This window comes from Henckelia pumila, chromosome 3, assembly GCF_033568475.1.
Source record: "Henckelia pumila isolate YLH828 chromosome 3, ASM3356847v2, whole genome shotgun sequence".
Lineage (NCBI taxonomy): Eukaryota > Viridiplantae > Streptophyta > Magnoliopsida > Lamiales > Gesneriaceae > Henckelia > Henckelia pumila.
This window is the reverse complement of record NC_133122.1, coordinates 48552878-48575598: the sequence shown is the minus strand read 5'-3', so window position 1 is coordinate 48575598 and position 22721 is coordinate 48552878. Positions and strand designations below refer to the sequence as shown.

Sequence of the window (22721 nt, the reverse complement as noted above, 5' to 3'; positions counted from 1 at the left end):
CCTGGTTTTAAAGACATGCATATCATTAGCTTCGATTTGAATATGTTGTTTTGATAGCATGTTGTATATCCATTACTTGTTATGTTGTTTTTACTGGGAATGTCATTCTCACCGGTTTATCCGGCTGTTGCTTTGTTTTGTATGTGTACTTGGCAACAGGTGGGGCAGGACCAAGTCAGCGAAGGCCTGGTTAGCAACAAGAGGGAGAGCTAGTAGTGAGACTCGGTTTAGAAGTCGTGTCAGCATGTCTACCTAGTTGTATTTGAACATGTTTAGATATCGAACTTCGTTAGGTTATTGTATTGATTATGCGAACTGTGTTGAAAGTTTGTCGTTACAAATCCAATACCTTTGAGCGGTTGTGTAACCCTAGAATTTCATGTATTAGTTGGAGAACTTGGGATTGTAATGCATGATAAAATGTTGTTGGTTTTGGACTCAAGTTCTAGCATGATTTCTACTGTTTTGCTCTGTTTCTGTCACCGCTCGATCCGCAAGATCTTGCGGATCGAGCGAGGGCATTTTGATGCAGTTCTGTTTTGGAAATTTTGTGGCTCGCTCGATCCGCAAGATCTTACGGATCGAGCGAGGGCTGGTTTTCTCGGGCAGAACCTTTTGGGTTTTTGGCTCGCTCGATCGGTAAGATCTTACCGATCGAGCGAGGCACTATTTCAAAAAAAAAAAAAATATTATTGCTTTTAACCTTTGGTTATTGTATGCCTTATTGTTGTTTAATCCCGAGATTAGTTGTTTGGAATCGAGGTCTCACAAAAATAGACACCAATATTACGTGGAAAACCCCCAAAAATTATTAGGGTAAAAACCATGGGCAAGATCAAAAGATTCCACTATAATATTTGGAGAATTACAACCTCTCTGTGTGTTTCCAAAGACACACTCACTCTCTTAATACAGGAGAAAACATATCTCACAAATATATATAGAAATATAGGAGAAGAAAACTCAAGACTAAAGAAAAGAACTTGAGACTGAGGGTTGATCTGAAAGTATCGCGGAATGCATCTATTTATAGGCCTTCATCTTCGGTGTGGACATGCAAAACAAATTCACAATTGAATTTGCTTTGCATGCATTTAATGCATGTCTCCTTGTTGTCCTCAATTGAACATGCCACTTGCCCCCATTTGATTTTTTCAAACCGACACTCTGTACGAGCATATCCAATATGGACGTCGTGCTGAAGGACTCGCGGTGCCGCCGGTGGCCGAGCTGCCCCATGACGTGCCTGAAATAATTCTTGAAATGGATCATGAAATGGGCGGCACAAACGTTTGATCGTGGATATTCTGAGAGTTAATAGGGGAATATTTTGTTAGACTACATGATGAATAAAGAGAGCATTGATACTCGTTTCTTGATCACAACTGTTTCTATATCTCATTCCCAATTCGATTGATTTTCAAACATTTAGTGTTGATGTTGATTGTTAAACGCTTGATGCAGCCTGTACTCATGTTGAAATTGTCATGTTGAATTTGAATGGTATGATTGTTGACCCACATTTCTCTGTTCTGATTTTCTTAATCCGGTTATTGTACAATCTCCATTTTACCTCATATTTTTTTTGTTTTAAAATAAAATAATAATATAAAATAATTTGATAATTAGTTATATAAAAAAGCGTGAAGCAAGCCCTTTAACAGTCAGATCACACACTTAAATTTTTCGGCTGCCATTGGAAGTTAATTTCTTCAAGAAATTAAAGCTGTTTTTCAAGAATCCGCTTCTCCCGCCCGCCAAAGCAACCATGGATGCGATTTAGGTTCTTCAAATCGTGAAGACGATACTGGAAATGATAAATACATTTCTTACTTGCATACTTACTGGATTGACTCTGTCTTGGTCTCAGGTGCGGCATCACGAGATAGAAACTATGGAAATAAAATAGACACCATGATTTACGTGGAAAACCCCCAAAAATTATTAGGGTAAAAACCACGGGCAAGATCAAAATATTTCACTATAATATTTGGAGAATTACAACCTCTCTCTGTGTTTTTAAAGAGACATTCACTCTCTTAATACAGGAGAAAATCTATCTCACAAATATATATAGAAATATAGGAAAAGAAAACTCAAGACTAAAGAAAAGAACTTGAGGCTGAGGGATGATCTGAAAGTATCGCGAAATGCATCTATTTATAGGCCTTCATCTTCGGTGTGGACATGCAAAACAAATTTCCAATTGAATTTTCTTTGCATGCATTTAATGCATGTCTCCTTGTTGTCCTCAATTGAACATGTCACTTGCCCCCATTTGATTTTTTCAAACCGACAATCTGTACGAGCATATCCGATATGGACGTCGTGCTGAAGGACTCGCGGTGCCGTCGGCGGCCGAGCTGCCCCATGATGTGCCTGAAATAATTCTTGAAATGGATCATGAAATGGGCGGCGCAAACGTCTGATCATGGATATTCTGAGAGTTAATAGGTGAATATTTCGTTAGACTACATGATGAATAAAGAGAGCACTGATACTCGTTTCTTGATCACAACTGTTTGTATATCTCATTCCCAATTCGATTGATTTTCAAACATCTAGTATTGATGTTGATTGTTAAACGCTTGCTACAGCCTGTACTCATGGGTTTTTTGATGATATATAAATAATGCATGAATGATTCTTTACAAGTGTCGTTTCATTTTTTTCGTGGATTGATTGCGTTGCCGATAAAAAGTATTGAATTCAATTGATTTTGATCAAGAATGGGACAGAGCCGACTTGAGAGTGGAACGTGAACATGAATGAGTTGGGAATATTATTATTATTATTATTATTATTATTATTATTATTATTATTATTAGTTTCATTTGTTTCGTGGATTGATTGCGTTGCCGATAAAAGAGTATTGATGTCAATTGATTTTGATCATGAATGGGATGAGAGTGGAACGTGAACATGAATGAGCTTGGAATATTATTATTATTATTATTATTATTAGTTTCATTTGTTTCGTGGATTTTAATCTTGTAAATTTATATGTTTTAGGATTTTGGTCATGTAAATTATCATTTTTTTTTTTATTTTCATCCAGTCATTTTAGTCTTATAAGTTGATAGAATTTGATCAGAGAAGATTTCAAATTACATTAATCCTGAAATGCGAGTAAGTATGATATAAAGTTAATTCGACCAAATTTAATTTATTTTAGCCAGAATTTAAACTTATGAATTTGATTTTTTTTTGAAAGATTGATGTTTCCGTATAACCCAATCCGGCTATATATTCCAAATTAACGTTACGGCAAATTGCTTTGTTTCGTTGTGTGTCGAAAGTATGACAAAAGAATGTTGACATAATGAAACTCTATCGCCCAACTCTTAGAAATAATGGCACCCCCCAACATTATTTCACATGCACACACTCTCCTCTTCAACTAAAACTTTCGAAGTAACGTAGAGGAATTTAGAAAGGAGAGGCCATACTTATTGTGGAAGCTCAAAAAGACAGTGTTTTCATGTTGAAACTTACATGTTTTTCATTTTTGATAAAGTTAGCTGTCAAATATATGGAAGTCCATAAATTGACCGACAACGGAATCAAAAATGAAAAGCATGCGACTTTCGTACAATACCCAAAATATACTTTTCCTTGGTTCTATAATATTATTTCAATTCAATATTCTTCATGCGCATGCACAAGATGATATATAGATCGTCTCCCTCGGACCCTGGCCATTAACATTCAATGTTAGCCATATATTAAACTCGCAGGTAATTGTGATTCTTCCACAAAATCATGTACACTTATTGTCCCTGATTTAATTAGTATTTCAATTTTACGATTCAAGGCTAGATATACTAAAATTTAAAATTCCTTTATTTTTTCGAATTTTTTTTTCAAAAAAGATTAACCTATGGTGAAGGGGAGAATTCATCAACTCAGCTCTATGAATTTTCTAGAGAATACCATATACCAAAAATATTTATTTTATTAGATTCCCAATATTTAATTTACAGTATCCAAAAAAGATAAAGGGAGCAAATATTTGGACCATGTTTTGGAGGTAGGCTTATCTTCATCATCTTGCAACCAACCATCGCGCATCTTCACTGCTGCTGCGCACCACATCTATATATATTTTTGGCATCAACTAAATAACTAATAATTTGTCTGCTCGTTATATAATTATCATCAGCGTCTTTCTCTATTTTTTTTACTTGCTTGTATAATTGGTTTTTTTCTTTGTAATTAATACGTTTGCAAAAAAAATAAATAAATAAATAGAAAAATTAAATATATTTTTTATTTAAATTAAATAATTTAAAAAAAATCATTTTACATAAATTTAATTTTTGAAAATTTTCTTCTTTTGCGATGCAATATTTGCCGATTTACGATCTTGGTGTTTTATATGCAGTCATCAAATTTCAGTAGTAGCTCTGCCATCTTTGTTTTCTTTTAGCAATTATAGTTTTTTATACGGCGTGACAATTATAGTTTCCCTTGATTTTTCATGCTAAAAGTAAGAAATAAGGGGTATTTTGGGACTCGAATAAACAAACACACCATGACACTCGAACAATACATACAAGTTCATAAATTTTTAAACAGAACGAACTACTTAAAATAATGTTAAAACCCTAAAGTATATATTATACTCAAAAGATTAGGAATTGGGGTGTTATATAACCAATTTTACTTTGAATCTCCAACGTTCAAACCTGATCTTTGAGTGTAGAAGCCCCAAGCTTCCCACCTTTAATTTCGCTTTCATTATCCAATTTGAGTGCATGAATGCCACATCACCTTTCTTGAAATATTTTTTTTGATTGAATATTAATAATTAATGAGTTAATTAATTCTTCATCCCTTCAAACAAAATTATAAAGGGACTCAATCCCATTGCCAATTGCGCAATGTCGACTGTAAGCCTAAACGGTTGCTTGCTTACTCCATCTGCCCACTTATCCAGACCCGTCGCCGCCGCATTCCGCCCCGTTGCCTCCGCAAGGCTTGATTCCCCCGCCTCCGCTCCACCCAGCCTCATCCGCAACGAGCCCGTTTTCGCCGCCCCGGCTCCCGTCATCCACCCACTTTTGGTACTCATCTCCATTTCCTCAATATGATTCATAATGCTACAGTCTTGATCCACTCGAAATCATAACATGGTATTTGCACGTACATTTTTGTGCTATATATAAAATATAAGTTATAATTATATTTCATTTAATTATAGCTCTTTATTTAGAAAATATAATATGTAACAAGTAGAATATGTACTATCAATCAACTTGATGAAAAATGTGAATCAATTACGTACTACTTTTAAACTTTTAAGATTAATGGTGACTCGTGATTCTTGCGTACGTGTTGCTTCCAATATTTTGTAGGTGAGCTCTTTCACATGAAATACCAAAATACTAAAGACGTCTTTTTCGGGGGAGGGGGAAAATTTACAGGTGTCAATTTATGTTATATTATAAATTAATAAAACGTAAAATTTTGTCTATAAAATAGTCGATAAAAATCATGTAACATGCTAATTAACATATATTTTAAAAATTGAAAGGGGTGAGCATATTTTGTACAATAAGTTTATGCTAGCTAATTTCCCACTTCAAATTAATTCAATTAAGAATTGGTAAATTAAATTTCCTGCAGAAACAAGACATGGCGAAGGACTCTTATGAAGAAGCCATTGCGGCACTTCAAAAGCTCCTGAGGTATGTAAATTCATTGTCTCAATCAATAGCACTAAATTATAAGCGGTGTGTTTTAGGTAGCGTTTAGGAGAATGTCTGTAGGAAGCACTTCTCGATTTTTTTCTTAATAAAATGTTTGAAAATTTCCTAACAGCTCCCCAAATACTACCATGGTTTTTTAGATACTCCGAATTTTGATTAATCAATTACTTACTATTGTAGTGAGAAGGGAGAACTTGGACCGGTGGCAGCCGCAAAAATCGGTGAAATAACGGCGGAGTTGCAAACACCCAGTGGCGGCCCTTCTGTTTCCGCTTCCGTGGAGAGGCTGAAGACTGGATTCATCACTTTCAAAAAGGAAAAATATGAGTAAGTCAAATACTTCATTAATTTCATGCTTCAGTACTATTTTTTTCCTTGTCAAAAGTACTAGACATCTATTTTGTATGCTAATTTTAAGACCCAACTTTAATTTGTGCAAAAATTATTAAATATGTTCCTAACATATATATGGATTTACGATATTCCTAACATCCTTTTGTCATTTTATGCCCGATGAATCCAGCAAGCATCCAGCATTGTACGGTGAACTTGCCAAAGGCCAGAGTCCTAAGGTACAAATTATTATTTTAATTACCACTAATCACCACTACACTAATCATCATCTAATAAAGATTCGTCAAGTACAAAAATTTAGTTAACTGTAACTTATATTTAATTGAGAATAGGATTTAGTTCGATTTCCCGTGTCGTTCTTTCTATCCGATCCAACTTACATTGATATTTTTTTATAAAACGGTAAACTGCGCAGTTTATGGTATTCGCATGTGCGGACTCACGCGTGTGTCCATCTCACGTGCTGAACTTCCATCCGGGGGACGCATTCGTGGTCAGGAATATTGCCAACATGGTGCCGCCATTCGATAAGGTTACTTGGTTCCCTTATAACTAATTGATATTTAATTAAAGAAAAATAAGTTTTTTGGTTCATTAATTTGTCTATATTTTGGTTTTGGTCCACTAACATTTTTGATGTGGGTTTTGATACACTAACTTTACATTTTCAGTATTTTTTGGTCCAACTGCATACGTGTCAATTTTTTATTGGTCCAAAATGATGACGTGGATCAATCAAAAGCTAACACGTATGCAGTTGGACGAAAAAACACTGAAAATGCAAAGTTACTGTACCAAAATCCACATCAAAAAAGTTAATAGACCAAAACCCAAAAGGGGATAAAGTTACTGGACCAAAAAACTTATTTTCCCTTTAATTAATACCAGCGATAGAAACATACGCTGCGTGTGTCATATAATATATAATATTTTATGAGTTTTTATGGTATTTGAAAATTAATTATTGAAAAAATAATATAAATTTAATATGTTAATATAATCAATTTGATATTTGAAATATATACATGTGAAATTAATTATAAAACAAACATGATACAATTTGGTTGAGAAAAATGTGGAAAAGGAGTGAGAAAAAGATAAGAAAAAAGTGGACAAAGAAGGATATAATTGAAAGATGGTTTTTGGACACACAAAAAATTAGTTATAAGGTACTCAACTTTTATATAATAATAATAATAATAATAATAATAATAATAATAATAATAATAATAATAATATAGATGTATTTCTAAATATTTTTTTGATTGAAATTAACAGACCAGGTACGCCGGAGTCGGGTCCGCGATTGAGTACGCTGTGCTGCACCTCAAGGTTAGTAAATTAAATTTGACCACAACCTTTTATTATTTATTTATAATTTTAGAAAAAAAACCTAACAATAATTATTTTTTTAAAAATATATAAATATATAGGTTCAAGAAATAGTAGTGATAGGGCACAGTGCCTGTGGAGGAATCAAGGGGCTCATGTCTTTTGCACTCGATGGATCTTCCAACACGTAATTAATGAATATTAATTAATTATGTTTACACACATAATTCGGATCAATTTTTAAAAATTGGTTTGTTATATATATTTAGTGATTTCATAGAAGACTGGGTGAAAATATGCTTACCAGCGAAGAAGAAGGTGATTGCTGAGTGTAGTGGGGAAACACCCTTTGGAGATCAATGCGCCTTATGTGAAAAGGTACCATGCACTAACACACTAGTTTACTTTGGTACGAGATGAACTATACATCATCGACAATAAGCTAGCTTACTCTACTATCAATTATACATATATACATACATATATATATATATATATATTCGAATGAATTTTTGAGATTTTATTTACAAAAAGTGTGAAATATTTATAAAACTCCACAGGAAGCAGTGAACGTTTCACTTGGAAATCTTCTTTCGTATCCGTTTGTGAGAGAGGGTCTGGTGAAGAAGACATTGGCACTCAAGGGTGGTTACTATGACTTCGTTAAGGGAACTTTCGAGGTCTGGGCACTTGACTTCAGCCTTTCGCCATCTGTGTCCGTTTGAACTTCATTCGAACCTTTTTTTTTTAATTATTTCTAACGTAAGAAATTAATGTTCAATAAGCTTCAATGTACTACTACTCCTTTTCATTTCTTGTCACGACTAGGGGTGTGTTTTCGTTATATCATATTAATATTTTCATAAAAATCAATAGATGACATAAGTATTTGGTATGAATTTATTTGGTATGTCTGTAACATAAAAGGGCTGAAAAATGATTATGTACACAAGTGATGCGTGTTCGTCTAATGGACTAATACTGAGGATTGATGGGCCTGCCTGTCCCTGATGGCCTTTCATAAATGGGCCTCCGCCCTAATCCTGGAGGTTTGATTGGAGAAAGCAGGGTCGCCTGAGGCCCATTTCGTAGGCCCACTATTTGTGGATCAGGACTTTGGGCTATACAAATTGGGTCTCCTTTCGTTTATTTGCTTTGGACTATATATATACAGTATACTTGAGTCTGAGAGTGTCGGCCGTTTCTTGTTTAATTATGAGGGATTCCCAAAACGTTGATAACTTACGTGCTCTCGTTAAATCTTGTTTTTTAATAATAAAATAATAATAATAATAAATTAAATCCTTCTTGATTTTAGAGTGGATTATGGTGTGTTCGATTAGTGTTTTTGTCAGTTTATTGAAATGATCATACCTATTTTTATCGTAGTATAATTACATGATTGGATCCTATACTTTAAAGTTCAAACTATCCCTTATTCTTGAAAAAGCCTTGCTTTTATTACAAGCCACATGTCAAATCATATCACGCACGACGAAGTGTGGGAATAAACCTTAACCTGTTTTCACTTTGGTTTTGTAGTTGTAACCATACAAGAAAATGAAATCCCACCATTGCTTCAGTAGACTTGAAGATATGAGTATATGACATGAAAAAGGAACCTTTTACATATCAATTTCAAAATCAAAACCAAGAAGATTGCTTGCACAAACCGTACAGATCATTATCTGACTTTATTGTAAACCAAAATGCCAGTTGACAAACAAATGCAAGGTAAACAAACAAAAACCAATATAAAATTAATTTCATGACACATCAATTCCATACGGTCTGATGTTGTAAGAATTATTGACAAGTAAAGCTTCAAGTGATCTTGATTTCCGGGTTCTCACAACACCGGCTTCTTTTAACAACTCCGCCAGTCTCCGCTTCTCATCTTCAACATCGGGGTTAGCCGTTCCAAGCTTCTCTTCTCTCACTTGAACCACATATTCCAAGATTTCAATAGCATCACTGACCCTGTGCGAATCGAACCCAGTTTATTTCATATGTAATCTATAATCAAATACTAGGCAATAAAATTCTGACAAGAAGTTGTTCAATGTAAGCATGTTACCTCCCCATTGCATCGTATGTACCAGCAAGATTGCTGTAAACTCCTAAAGTGTCAGCATGGTCTGGTCCAGACTCAGCCTCAAGAACACATGTAGCCTCTTCAAACAAATCAGCCGCCTCATTTATCAAATAAAGTCGCACACAAGCAAGCCCCATTTGATTCAAAGCAATACCAAAAAATGCAGATCTCTTCTCTCCCACGGCTCGGAACTTCAGAATGGCACTCTTCAATGAGGCATAGGACTCGGAAAAACTCCCTAAAATATAGTACAAGACCCCCATCTGAGCTTCGATTCCTGCAACCGTGCATTGCCTCCCCGGTGCATTTCCATATACTTTTATAGCCTTCTGTAGCAACTGGAGTGCACGGTTCGGTTCATTCATCGATTCATATATAGCAGAGATATCCACTAAACCACTGGCTATTTCTTCCGGAGCGCTGCCAGGTTTTGGCTTAGCATAAATCTGAAGTGCCCTTTTGCAGTTAGATTTGGATTCATTTAGTTTCCCTATCTTGTTGTATAAACCGGCCAGACGAACAAAGACCGAAGCAACCGACGAATGGTTCTCTCCTTTAATCGACTTCAAAATGTTTAGAGCTTTTTGATAAGCAAATATAGCCTCATCATAACGAGCCAAATGTAGATACGAATCCCCGATATTGCAGTCTATTGCAGCCACATCAGCATCGCGCCCACGAGCAGCCACGGCCATGCTTGCTAGAACATAATGCTCGAGTGCACCTTCATAATCTCCTCTCACATCACAAATAAGCCCCAATAGTCTCCTGTCTGCTGCTTCCTCCACAGAAGCTGGCGAGCCAATCTCTTTATGAATCTCAAGTGCCATCAAACAGAGCTTTTCAGCCTCATCAAATTGCATAGCTTGAACATTGGACTCCGCCAAATACCTCAAAGTCTCTCCAAATCGAGGGTCTTTTTCTCCGAGAACCTGACGTTGAATCTCCAGACCTGCTGTGTAAAACAGTATAGAATTCTCAATCTGTCCAAGAATCGCATATGTATCTCCCAACTGCATACATCCCGAAAATTTCGCCAGTGCATGATCCTGCCCTGAATCCAGCGCGGGAATTTCAATAGACCGCTCAAGAATGGGAACCGCCTCCGCGTGCCTCCCTAGCCTACAGTACAATGCGGCCACAACATGTAGACACATGACGAAATCCAAACAAGGCTCCGAACCTACCGAAGCCTCAAACGACTTCATTGCTCGAAGAGAAAACTCAAGAGCCTTTTGAGTACTATTATCCCCCAAAGCTATCATGTCCCTCGCCTGTTTAAGTAAATACGGCCCAAGATACGCCGCTTGATCACCACCATGATCTTCACCTCCAATTCGCCATTTCGCCCCTACAAAGGGCAGGCTTTCCTCATTTCTCATGGAGGAAACTACACCCAACTTTCTTACAGCCTTGACACCTTTCTTTCCATTAGGAGGCCTACCACTAAAAGCCCTGCTCATAACAGAGCCCAATGGCAACAACCGAGGAGATCTTTTCGCGTTCCCAGAATCTTCATCTTTAAATCCCTTACCATCTTCAGGAGTAGTATCTCCTCCATTTTCCCAAGTCACAACATCCTGTTTGATCTCCCTTGGAGCCCAATAATCGGCACCAGCAAGATACCGCAGTTCAGAATCGATCCGAGACTCTTCACCATAAGACAAATAACTAAGCCTCGAGGGTGAGTAGTCTGAGCTTTGCATCTCGCAGACGTTGAGATACAGTTGCTCTATGGAGGTGTTCACAACGCCATCTAAGATCAGGTCCAGCGATTCGCTTTCGGAACTTAGAGCACTCAAGGGAGGTCCATGTGTGCTCAAGGGACTCTTCGGGGACAATTCGTCGAAAAATTCTGTGTGTTTGTTCCCAGACTTGTCACCATTATTGGATCCATCCACCAATAACTCAGCCATTTTTATATGTAACACTGCTAACATTTAAAGATTCAATGCAAACCTCTCGCAACAACGTCCCAAAAATTGCATGTAAAATTTGAAGCATAAAAAGAAACGGTAATCATAATTGTCTCATTTTCAGCATAAAAAAATTCATTCACACCATAAAACGACAGTCAACATAACATTTACTCAAATTCAAAAAAACAACAAAAATGCAAAATTCACATCACAATAAATAAAAGAAGAATGACATGAAAATATATACCTTATTAACTTAGTCCCTCATGCACAGAGAGATCGTTATATGCTAAGGTACAAACAAATTTTTTTTTATTTTGCATTAATATATATATAGAGACGATATATATGAAGAGATGCGTTGGATGACGAACAAGTAAGGACACGACAGAAAATCAAGAATCAGATTATTATTATTTTATTATCATTAAAATGCAGAAAACATAGTTAGTACAATTATATTTAATGTAATAATCAATAATAAAATAGTGGCGATATATATGTATATGTATATGTATATGTATATGTATAGGTGTGGTGGGAGGAAGGTAGAATGTTGAAAGATGAAGGGGACTTGTAATCTTCCGCAAACTCAAACCACCGTTTCCACATTCCCCAAAGTTTTGGACTTTTCATTCTTTTTTTTGTGTTTCAACTTTCATTATACAATACGAAGGATAAATTTAAAAACAAAAAAGAGAAAGAAAGAAAGAAAGAAAATTGGAACAAAAATCATAAAACCTCAATCCACTAATTTATTACAAATATTTACTTTTTTTCCCTCTAAAATACCCTCTACACCCAAAAAATGGTTTGACCGAAAATCTTCGAATTTACTTCTCCCGTTTAAGGAAATCAGAATGTAAACTTTGAATGAATAGTCAATAACTTTCTTATAAATTTCGTCAATTAAAAGAATGATTGTGATAATAATTGATTCTATGAATTATGTTTAACCTACAGTAATAAATAGTAAGATTTATTATATTTTATTTTATATATGATAAAGTTATATTGATACTTGTAATTTTGCAAAATCTATATTATATATTACAGTACGATAATAATTAATATATTAACTTGACTGTCTGTGTATGTATCTATATATATATATATATATAATTGATTGATGATTATTCACACAAATATATATATAATCATCAATCAAAATATTTTATGATTGAATTCAAAACTTAAGAATTACATGGTATTAACGACTAAATTTTCCTTTTCAAGTATTAGGAACAATAAATGTGCCTACGTGGAGATTTATCAAAACATGATGCATGTATTGCGTATATCCAGATCTTGTTATATCACATCATAGGAGTGTCAAAATGGATTGAGTGAATCAGGTCGGTGTATTCTGCCAAATAAGCGGGTTGAATCAATATTTTTCCAATCGCTCAAATAAGGGGGTCAGTTTGCTTCAATCCGTTAAATATAACTAAAAATAGTTAAGTCTGTCGGATTGACTCACTACGCTATGGCCTGTTGCATATCGATCCACCCGGCTATTATGTGGCTCAAAACATGCATCTCATGTGTAAATCAGTAAAAACTATTCAGATAAACTATTAGGAAGCATTCGCTAATCCATGATAATTTTTTTGACAGTGAAAGCACTTAATTTATTGAAAGCAAGAAATGTCCTTAATTACAATATTAATGAGCCAAAAAAGAAAAGTTTCACGCTCTCAAACAAAAGGAGAAGAGGAAGAAACAACACAAGCGACAATCGAATGTGCAACAGCATTCGCAGATCGCCGAATATGATTAAATGTGAGATTTCCCGGAGTTGTCAGTAATTGTCTGATGTCTCTAGCGAGTGCACCGGTGTAACGCCCGGAATTATTTAATTTTGGTCCGAGAATATTTAATTTGGAAATATTTGGAGTTTTGATTTAAATTCTAATATTCTTAAATTATTTAGGATTGAAATTGAATGAATTGAGAAGCTGAGGACCAAATTGCAATTTTTACAGATTTGAAGGGTCAAAGTGCAAAATCCTTATTTTGTTGGACACTTGTTATTTTTATTAGAATGCACGTGTGGTTCAACATATTCCATCAGATTGATTCAGCAAAGAAAACAGAGCAAATCGATTCCTCTTTATTTCTTTGAAGTTGTAATTTTCGAATGCCAATATCTTGAGTTTCGGGTATCCGACTTCGATTCCGAAAGATGTTCTGTAATCCTTGCAACGAGACCTTCGATTTGATGTAAGTTGTATTTCAGTTCATCAGGGTTTGAGAATTCAAAAATTGTAGTTATCAGATTTGTGTTGTGAATTGAGGTTGAAGAGCTTCTATACTTTGTTATATTGAAGTTGGGTTGAGGAATGATTGTTGTATCATGTTCTTATGATTTCTCAGCCACTATTCGATGTATATGTTGCTGATATGTTGAGGAATTATGATGGTTTTGAATCCTATACAGCTGATATGAATGTTAGAATTGACTTAGTTGAGTTCGGGATTGCCGAATGATACCGATATGCTGTTGAACTTTTGATTTGAGGCTGTTTACTATCTTATGCTTGAGCTGCTATTGAGATAAGTTTAAGCTGATGTTTTTTGGCCATTATGTTGTGGTTTCAGCTTGTAAACAAGGGATATTAAGCTCGAGAACGTCGACTTCGAAACCAATAAAAGAAAGCACAAGGTTTGTAACTTTTTGCCTTGAAGTTTGGTTGAAGCTTGAGCAGCTTTTGAGATGGTTTTGGTGGTTGTGTTGGTTCAGATTGGATAGCTTGAAGTTGCCTTGAAACCTCACATTTGAAAGGTAAAAGTGGACTACTATTTGAATGGGATTACAACTCGAGATGGTTTCTATCGAGTTCCCTAAATCACATACTTATTTGCATATTTGCTTTTATATGTTTTCCTATGAATGGATGAAGGAGTATTGATGTTAATGAATGTGATCTTATTGATATATATTTCCTTCATCTTGTAAGACTTGTTCTTTGATTTCGAAATGAACGGAAACGTTCGATTAGACGATTTGAGGGATTGTATATGTATGGCCTGGGTGGTTGATTTAGCCTAGCGTCTGATTTACATATATAATGACTTCAAAGTCTAGAGAAGCAAGATAAGTAGCCCCACCTCGATTGGAAGTGTCGGTGGTTTAGCTATGATATCTTCTTCTCGGGATTCCAACCGATGAAACGATAGAATTCGATTAATGAACCTTGTTTTAAAACATGCATTGTCATTATTTATATCATGAGTTTGATATATGTTTTATATGCATATTTAGTTGCTTTTACTGGGAAATATATTTCTCACCAGAGTTATCCGGCTATTGTTGTGTTGTATGTGTCATGGAAATAGGCGAGAGTGGATCCGGGCAAAAGCAAACTTGAAGAACAAGGGATGAGGAGAATAGCGTGATGATCCGCTGTAGAATTAAAGTTGCTGTCATATATGTTAAGGATAAGAGTTCAAGTTAAGAACTATTAGACTTGAATCTTAGTGTTGGGTGTTGGTATTTGATCTTGTAAACACACTTGAACTAGATGTTTACTCTTATCTTGAGTTGTTAATATATATGTTGTTGACTTGTTAAGATTTCTATACCATGATAATGCTTATGAGAGTTGATTCAACATGTTTAGAACTTGATCCTTACCTTGTGCATGATTTGGTGTATCAAAGAATCAAGTTGGGAAGCTATTTTGCAGAGTTGGATTGAGCTGCAATCCTTGGGCAAAAATCTGCCCAGGGCAGCGCTCGAGCTGTAGAAAACAGCAGCCTGAGTGCAGCCCGGGTGTAAGGCCCGGGATTATTTAATTTTAATTCGAGAATATTTAATTTGGGAATATTTAGAGTTTAGAATTAAATTCTAATATTCTTAAATGGAAAAGGATTGAAATTGAATTAAATCGCTTCTCCGGGGACTGAATTGCAAATAGCCAAAAGTTATATATATCTCATTCTCCACTTGAATAATTCTGAATTACACGTGACATATCAGAATTTGGAGAAGGAAAACAGAGGAAACGCTTCAACCCTCCAAGACACCATTTTTGATCTGAAAAAGCTTCGATAACTCGCGCTCCGGTTGTCAGAAATTCCAGATAAATATATATCTGCAATCACCACTCCGAGACCTTCGTTTTGGTACAAGTTTCATTCATCTTTATCAGACTTTATTTTTATGTTGAAGATGGAAATTTATGATGTTAATATATAAGCATTTATGAGCTGTACCGATTACGTATTCGCAGACGGTTCGGAAAAAGACTATCGTTCGGATTTTATATGATTTTATGAAGCAAAAATTCAAACCCTACCCTATCTGATTATGATGTTTTTGATGATATTGATATGAGATTATAAGTGAGCTTGATTGTTGGATTGGTTTGGATATTGTTTGGATTGCCGTTTTGTAGCCGTTACGCCGTCGATTCGCAAAATGTCAAAATTTTGATATTATTGATTAAAAGGAGCATGGTTGAGTTGCATCTGATATTGTTAGTTATTCGATATGTTATTTCTCAGCTTTCATTCGAAGATTGACGACTCGAGAATCCCGATTCGAACCGAGAAGGAGTTGAAGCAAGGTTTGCTAGTATTGTATTTGAAATGAAGTTGAGAAGCTAAGCAGATTTTGACATGTTGTTGTTGTTGATTGTATTTATAGATTTGAAATACTTTCAGACTCGACATTGAAAGGTATAAATGACAGCGATGGGATAGAACCCTCGAGATAGCTATTATTCTCGAGTAAATCACATACGTTTTTGTTATTGTTTTGTTATGTGCTTCCATGTGATATATATGCGTTTTGATGCTTTGGTCGATTATGTGATTACATATTCAAGATGTTTTACAGTCTTTAATGCATACAGCTTATGTTGCATTCATCTTGAACTCCAGCCTGTAAAGCATAAGGGCAGATTAGCCTAGAGTGCGAAATGACGTTTGGAGAATTATAGTTGAGTGGCATGGATTGCAGCCTTCGCTTCCAGAGCCAGAATACTCTCTATAATTGCACCAAAGTCAGAGGATTAAAATACTTGATGCCGCCTCGATTGGGAGTGTCGGCGGTTTGATAGATATTTTATTCCTCGGGATCCCAAAGGACCAAGCTTTATTGATATCAGTTTTGATAGCCTATTCTTCAAACATGCATTGCATTTATTATATAGCATTAGATGAGATGCTCTTGTTATTGCATGTTTTGTTATTTATACTGGGATTTTATTCTCATCATAGGTATCCGGCTATTGCTTTGTTTTGTATGTGTGCATGGCAATAGGTGGGGCAGGAGCTAGTCAGAAGAGACAGTGATGGCTCGAGATAGAGTTGTAGCATGTGAGAATACGGGTGTTAGCAGCATTATATGTACTTTGAGTTGATGAACCATGTTAGAACAGATACAAGAATGTTGTATAAGTAGTGAAATATGTCTTAGCTTGTATATGGAAGCTTATCAGAGGTTATTAGATTGCATGTTTATTATTTTGAAGCTTAAATCAGAGTATGTGTTTGTATGTTTTAGGTTTGGATAGCAAAAACCTTCCCTGCATTTTCTGGAAAATGTAGCCCGCTCGATCGGTAGAAAGTCACCGATCGAGCGAGGCCCTTTTCGTGCAAGGCAGAGAAGTCAAGTTTTGTGCCCGCTCGATCGGTAGAAATTCACCGATCGAGCGAGGCCAAGAATCCCTGGACCCGAGAGTTTTAGTTTGAGCTCGCTCGATCGGGCAACTTTTGCCGATCGAGCGAGACTGTGTATTTTTTTTTAAAAAAAAAAAAATTTAGCTTTTGGTTCTTTATATTCTTTGTGTACTTGATTTATGGTTGATTATAATAAATTGCCCTAAGATAAGATTAGAAACCCGGGTCCCCACAACAGGTGGTATCAAAGCATAAGTTTCTGGATTGAGTTAGAAGTTGATGAGCGGGGTAGATTGAGTCTGTCTGATTGTTTGATATTACATGAGAGTATATGTTGTATCTGATTATGTGCATTATTTGCTAGCATGCTTTATATTGCAATAATTATGTGATTGCATGCTTATGTGCTTTTATTGCTACTGCATGCTATATATGCAATTGTATTCCAGATTATCCTCAGTCAGAACCTGAATTCTCATGAGAATGCATGAGAATGCTTATCAGAGAAGGATGGAATAAATTGTTGCATATGATATTATTTATGCACTAATCTGTTTGACAATCAGATATGCCTCCCCGTAAAGCACCGGCCATTAGACAGCCATTAGTGGTTCCTCCAGCTGAACCATCACCAGTACCACCGCCAGCTGTTGAACCCCAGAATGCACAGGGTAGTACATATGTTGACCCGATGGATCCTACTGCTACTCCAATGGAGACTTTGTTAAAGCGATTTCAGTCATTCAAACCGCCAAAATTGAAAGGAACAGAAAACTCAGTGGATTGTGAGAATTGGCTTGAAGATATAGAACAGTTGTTTGAATCACTCGACTATACAGATGATCGTCGTATCCGACTGGTAATACATCAACTTCATGAAGTTGCCAAAAGTTGGTGGATTACAACAAAATGGGCATTGGAACAACGAGGTACGATTATCACCTGGACTGTCTTTAAAACTGAGTTCTATCAACGTTTCTTTCCAGTCTCCTACAGTAAGGATAAGGGTGCTGAATTTGCCAATCTAAGGCAAGGTAATTTGAATATCGAAGAATATGTGGCCAAATTTTCAAGTCTTTTGAAGTTTGCACCACATATAGCAGCTACTGATGAAGCAATGGCAGATCAGTTTATCAATGGCCTTAATCCAGATGTGTTTACCTTGGTGAATAGTGGAAGACCAAATACTTTTGCTGATGCCTTGAACAAAGCTAAGGGAGCAGAAGCGGGGTTATTGCGACAACGAGGAACACCGTTCATTTCCCATCCATTTCCACAGCTTGTATCAGCATCACTTCCACAGAATCCGCCACAGTTTCAGCAACCATCTCTCAGAGTTGAGGGAGGAATCAGTGGCAGAAAGGATTCTAGATTCAGGCCGAAAGGGAAGCAATTCAAGCGGGCACCTAGTAGTTCTTCCAGTTCTAGTGGACAGCGACAGTTTGGTACAGGTCAGAGAATTGGTGAATCAGGAGTGTTTTGTGGTAAGTGTGGTGGACGACATGCTATCGATCAGTGCAAAGGTGTGTTAGGTAATTGCAATATTTGTCGCCAACCTGGTCACTATGCCAAAGTATGTCCCCAACGAGCTATTGGTGAAAGTTCTTCTCGACCAGCACCTCAGGCAGAAAGACAATCAGTGCATTCATTCCAGCCGCAACAACAGCCCAGAGCAGGAGGAAGCCAGATTGTGACTCAACCTCCTAGACAACAGGCTCGAGTATTTGCACTTACTGAGGAACAGGCTCAGGCAGCACCTGACAATGTCATAGCAGGTAACTATTTTATTTATGGTTATCCTGCCTATGTTTTGATACATACAGGTGCATCACATACATTCATATCTGAACAATTTGTTATGATGCATTCTTTATCGTCTGAGACATTGCCTACTGTTGTTTCTATTTCATCACCTTTGGGTGAAGGTATTATATCTGTTCGAATGATTCGAAATTGTGCGTTTCAATATGACGAGAATGTGATTGATATAGATTGTATAGTACTTGGATTATCAGATTTTGATTGTATTGTTGGTATAGACATGTTAACCAAGTACAGGGAAACTGTAGATTGTTTCCATAAAGTGATTCGATTTAGACCAGAAATGGCATCTGAATGGAAATTCTACGGTAAGGGTTCTCGAGCCAAGATCCCTTTGATATCTGTGTTATCTATGACCCGTTTATTGCAGAGAGGGGCGGAAGGATTTCTGATTTATGCAGTCGATGTATTGAAATCCAGTCCAGCAGTAACAGATATTCCAGTTGTACATGAATTTGCTGATGTATTTCCTGATGAAATTCCTGGTTTACCTCCAGCCCAAGAGATAGATTTCAGTATTGATTTAATGCCAGGTACGCAACCAATATCCAAAGCTCCTTACAGAATGGCACCTATTGAATTGAAGGAGTTGAAGGATCAACTGGAAGATTTATTGGCCAAAGGGTACATTAGGCCGAGCGTTTCACCTTGGGGTGCTCCGGTACTATTTGTACGAAATAAAGATGGTTCAATGCGATTATGCATCGATTATCGTCAATTGAACAAGGTAACAATCAAGAATAAATATCCACTGCCTAAAATAGATGATTTGTTTGACCAGCTACAGGGTTCAGCTATCTATTCTAAGATTGATTTGCGATCTGGATATCATCAGCTGAGAGTACGAGATAAAGATATTTCTAAAACTGCTTTTAGAACAAGGTAAGGACATTATGAATTTATCGTCATGCCTTTTGGTTTAACCAATGCTCCTGCAGTATTTATGGGATTGATGAATCGGGTATTTCAGAAATATTTGGATGACTTTGTCATTATTTTTATCGATGATATCTTGATCTATTCCAAGAATGTACATGAGCATGCTGAACATCTCCGACTCATTTTACAGACTTTGAGAAATGAGAAATTATATGCCAAGTTATCGAAATGTGAATTTTGGTTGCAGAAAGTTGTGTTTCTTGGGCATATTATTTCAGGTGATGGGATTTCAGTGGATCCAAGAAAGGTCGAGGCTGTTTTAAATTGGCCTAGACCTACATCAGTGCCAGAAATACGGAGTTTTATGGGCTTGGCAGGTTATTATCGATGCTTTATCAGAGATTTTTCCAGCATTGCAAAGCCTATTATGCAACTGACACAGAAAAATAAGCCGTATGTCTGGACTGAAGCCTGTGAAACTAGTTTCTTGGAGTTAAAGAAGAGGCTTACCAGTGCACCTGTCTTGACGATTCCATCAGGTACGGGTGATTTTGTAGTATATTGTGATACTTCTCACAAGGGTCTGGGTTGTGTGCTTATGCAGCGAGGGCATGTTATTGCTTATGCTTCGAGACAGTTAAAGCCACACGAGACTCGATATCCTATCCATGATTTGGAGCTTTCCGCTATTGTCTTTGCATTGAAGATATAGCGACACTATCTTTATGGTGAGAAGTTTGAAATCTTTTCGGATCACAAAAGTTTGAAATATATGTTTTTGCAATTAGAATTGAATATGAGACAGCGTAGATGGCTTGATTTATTGAAAGACTTCGATTGCGAGATTAAATATTATCCAGGAAAATCTAATGCAGCTGCAGATGCCTTGAGTAGAAAGGTATGTTCGTTATCCTTATCTACGATAGGTGTATCTCAATTGGTGGAAGATTGTTGTATTTCTGGATTAATATTTGAAACAGATATGCAACCTATCCGTGTTTGTGCTATACGAGCTGAGCCAGAACTGTTAATGAGAATCAAAGAAGCACAGAAAGAGGATCAAACTATTCAGAATTCGATTGCTATTGTCAGATCTGGACATCAATCTGAATATCAGGTCAGTGCTGATGATGTTTTATATGTGAATAACAGACTTGTTGTTCCAGATGTTTCAGACTTGAAACAGCAGATTTTGAAAGAGGCTCACAGCAGTCGATTCAGTATTCATCCTGGTGGCAGGAAAATGTATAATGATCTGAAGACACAGTATTGGTGGAAACAGATGAAAGCAAATGTCACAGATTTTGTGTCTAAATGTTTGAATTGACAACAGGTAAAAGCAGAAAGAAAGAAACCAGATGGTCTATTGCAGAGTCTATCAGTTCCAGAATGGAAATGGAATCACATTTTCATGGATTTCGTTACACAGCTACCACGTTCATCCAGAGGGTATGATGCCATTTGGGTGATTATCGATCGTTTGACGAAATCAGCATGTTTTATTCCGTACAGAATGACGTACAGACATGATCAGATGGCAGAAATCTACGTCAGAGAAGTGGTAAGATTACATGGTGTGCCTAAATCTATCGTTTCAGATCGAGACCCTAGATTTACATCACACTTTTGGCATAGCTTGCAACAAGCTCTTGGTACTCAATTGCATTTGAGTACAGCTTATCATCCTCAAACAGACGAACAGTCAGAGCGGACTATCCAGACACTTGAGGATATGTTGAGAGCTGTAGTACTAGATTTTGGTACTAGTTGGCAAGATTCATTACCACTTGCAGAATTCTCTTATAATAACAGCTATCAGACGAGCATTGAGATGGCTCCTTTTGAAGCACTGTACGGGAAAAAATGCAGATCACCGTTGTATTGGGATTATATCTCAGACATACCAGATGTTGGGCCAGATATGATCCGAGAAATGACTGAAAAGGTAAAGCTTATACAGAAAAGAATGAAAACAGCTCAAGACAGACAAGCAAAGTATGCAAATATCAGACGACGACCTCTATCTTTTGATCAAGGAGACAGAGTTTTCTTGAAGATTTCTCCGTTTAGAGGTACAGTCAGATTTGGAAAGAGAGGAAAGTTATCTTCACGTTTTATTGGTCCATATGAGATTATCGAGAAGATAGGCGATCTTGCTTATCGACTCGCTCTTCCTCCATCTCTGTCTGGTATTCATGACGTATTCCATGTCTCTATGCTGCGGAAATATCAGCCTGATCCTTCCCATATTCTTCAGCCTGATGAAGCTGAACTTGACGAGACTCTCAGTTATTTTGAGCAGCCTATTCAGATTCTTGATCTCAAAGATAAACAGCTCAGAAACAAGACAATTCAGCTAGTCAAGATTCAGTGGAGTCGGCATGGCACTGAAGAAGCGACTTGGGAGACTGAGTCAGATATGAGACAGAGATTTCCAGAGTTGTTTCATTGATGTGAGTTCTTATTCTGCTTTATGTTATTTCCTTATCTTATGTGTATACAGATTGTCTATACAGCTTGCTTATGATTTCGAGGACGAACTCATGTCATAGTGGGGAGATATGTAAGGCCCGGGATTATTTAATTTTAATCCGAGAATATTTAATTTGGGAATATTTAGAGTTTAGAATTAAATTCTACTATTCTTAAATGGAAAAGGATTGAAATTGAATTAAATCGCTTTTCCGGGGACTGAATTGCAAATAGCCAAAAGTTCAGGGACTAAAGTGCAAATATGCTATATATATCTCATTCTCCACTTGAATAATTCTGAATTACACGTGACATATCAGAATTTGGAGAAGGAAAACAGAGGAAACGCTTCAACCCTCCAAGACACCATTTTTGATCTGAAAAAGCTTCGATAACTCGCGCTCCGGTTGTCAGAAATTCCAGATAAATATATATCTGCGATCACCGCTCCGAGACCTTCATTTTGGTACAAGTTTCATTCATCTTTATCAGACTTTATTTTTATGTTGA

General features: G+C 36.4%; 2 protein-coding genes across 2 annotated transcripts; one reads left to right on the top strand and one right to left on the bottom strand.

Annotated features, from left to right (window-relative positions):
• The first annotated feature begins 4827 nt into the window (after nt 1–4827).
• On the top strand, nt 4828–8292 carry LOC140887286 (carbonic anhydrase, chloroplastic-like). Its single transcript, XM_073294446.1, has 9 exons — nt 4828–5066; nt 5629–5690; nt 5892–6038; nt 6235–6283; nt 6481–6597; nt 7344–7397; nt 7499–7584; nt 7667–7775; nt 7958–8292. The coding sequence occupies exons 1-9, from the start codon at nt 4884–4886 to the stop codon at nt 8120–8122; spliced, it is 972 nt and encodes a 323-aa protein (XP_073150547.1). The 5' UTR covers nt 4828–4883; the 3' UTR covers nt 8123–8292.
• A 788-nt stretch (nt 8293–9080) lies between these two features.
• On the bottom strand, nt 9081–11778 carry LOC140891965 (protein KINESIN LIGHT CHAIN-RELATED 2-like). The gene is made up of 3 exons (XM_073300684.1): nt 11659–11778; nt 9475–11422; nt 9081–9377 (listed from the first exon to the last, which is right to left on the bottom strand). The coding sequence occupies exons 2-3, from the start codon at nt 11406–11408 to the stop codon at nt 9164–9166; spliced, it is 2148 nt and encodes a 715-aa protein (XP_073156785.1). The 5' UTR covers nt 11409–11422; nt 11659–11778; the 3' UTR covers nt 9081–9163.
• Between the last annotated feature and the right edge of the window lie 10943 nt (nt 11779–22721).

Bases quoted from the DNA above. Each gene is read 5' to 3' on its own strand.
- LOC140887286 (XM_073294446.1), top strand. From the start codon at position 4,884: ATGTCGACTGTAAGCCTAAACGGTTGCTTGCTTACTCCATCTGCCCAC. The intron at 6,284-6,480 runs GTACAAATTATT...TAAACTGCGCAG, and splicing joins CCAAAGGCCAGAGTCCTAAG to TTTATGGTATTCGCATGTGC. The intron at 7,776-7,957 runs GTACCATGCACT...AAAACTCCACAG, and splicing joins AATGCGCCTTATGTGAAAAG to GAAGCAGTGAACGTTTCACT.
- LOC140891965 (XM_073300684.1), bottom strand. From the start codon at position 11,408: ATGGCTGAGTTATTGGTGGATGGATCCAATAATGGTGACAAGTCTGGG. The intron at 9,378-9,474 runs GTAACATGCTTA...CGATTCGCACAG, and splicing joins ACATACGATGCAATGGGGAG to GGTCAGTGATGCTATTGAAA.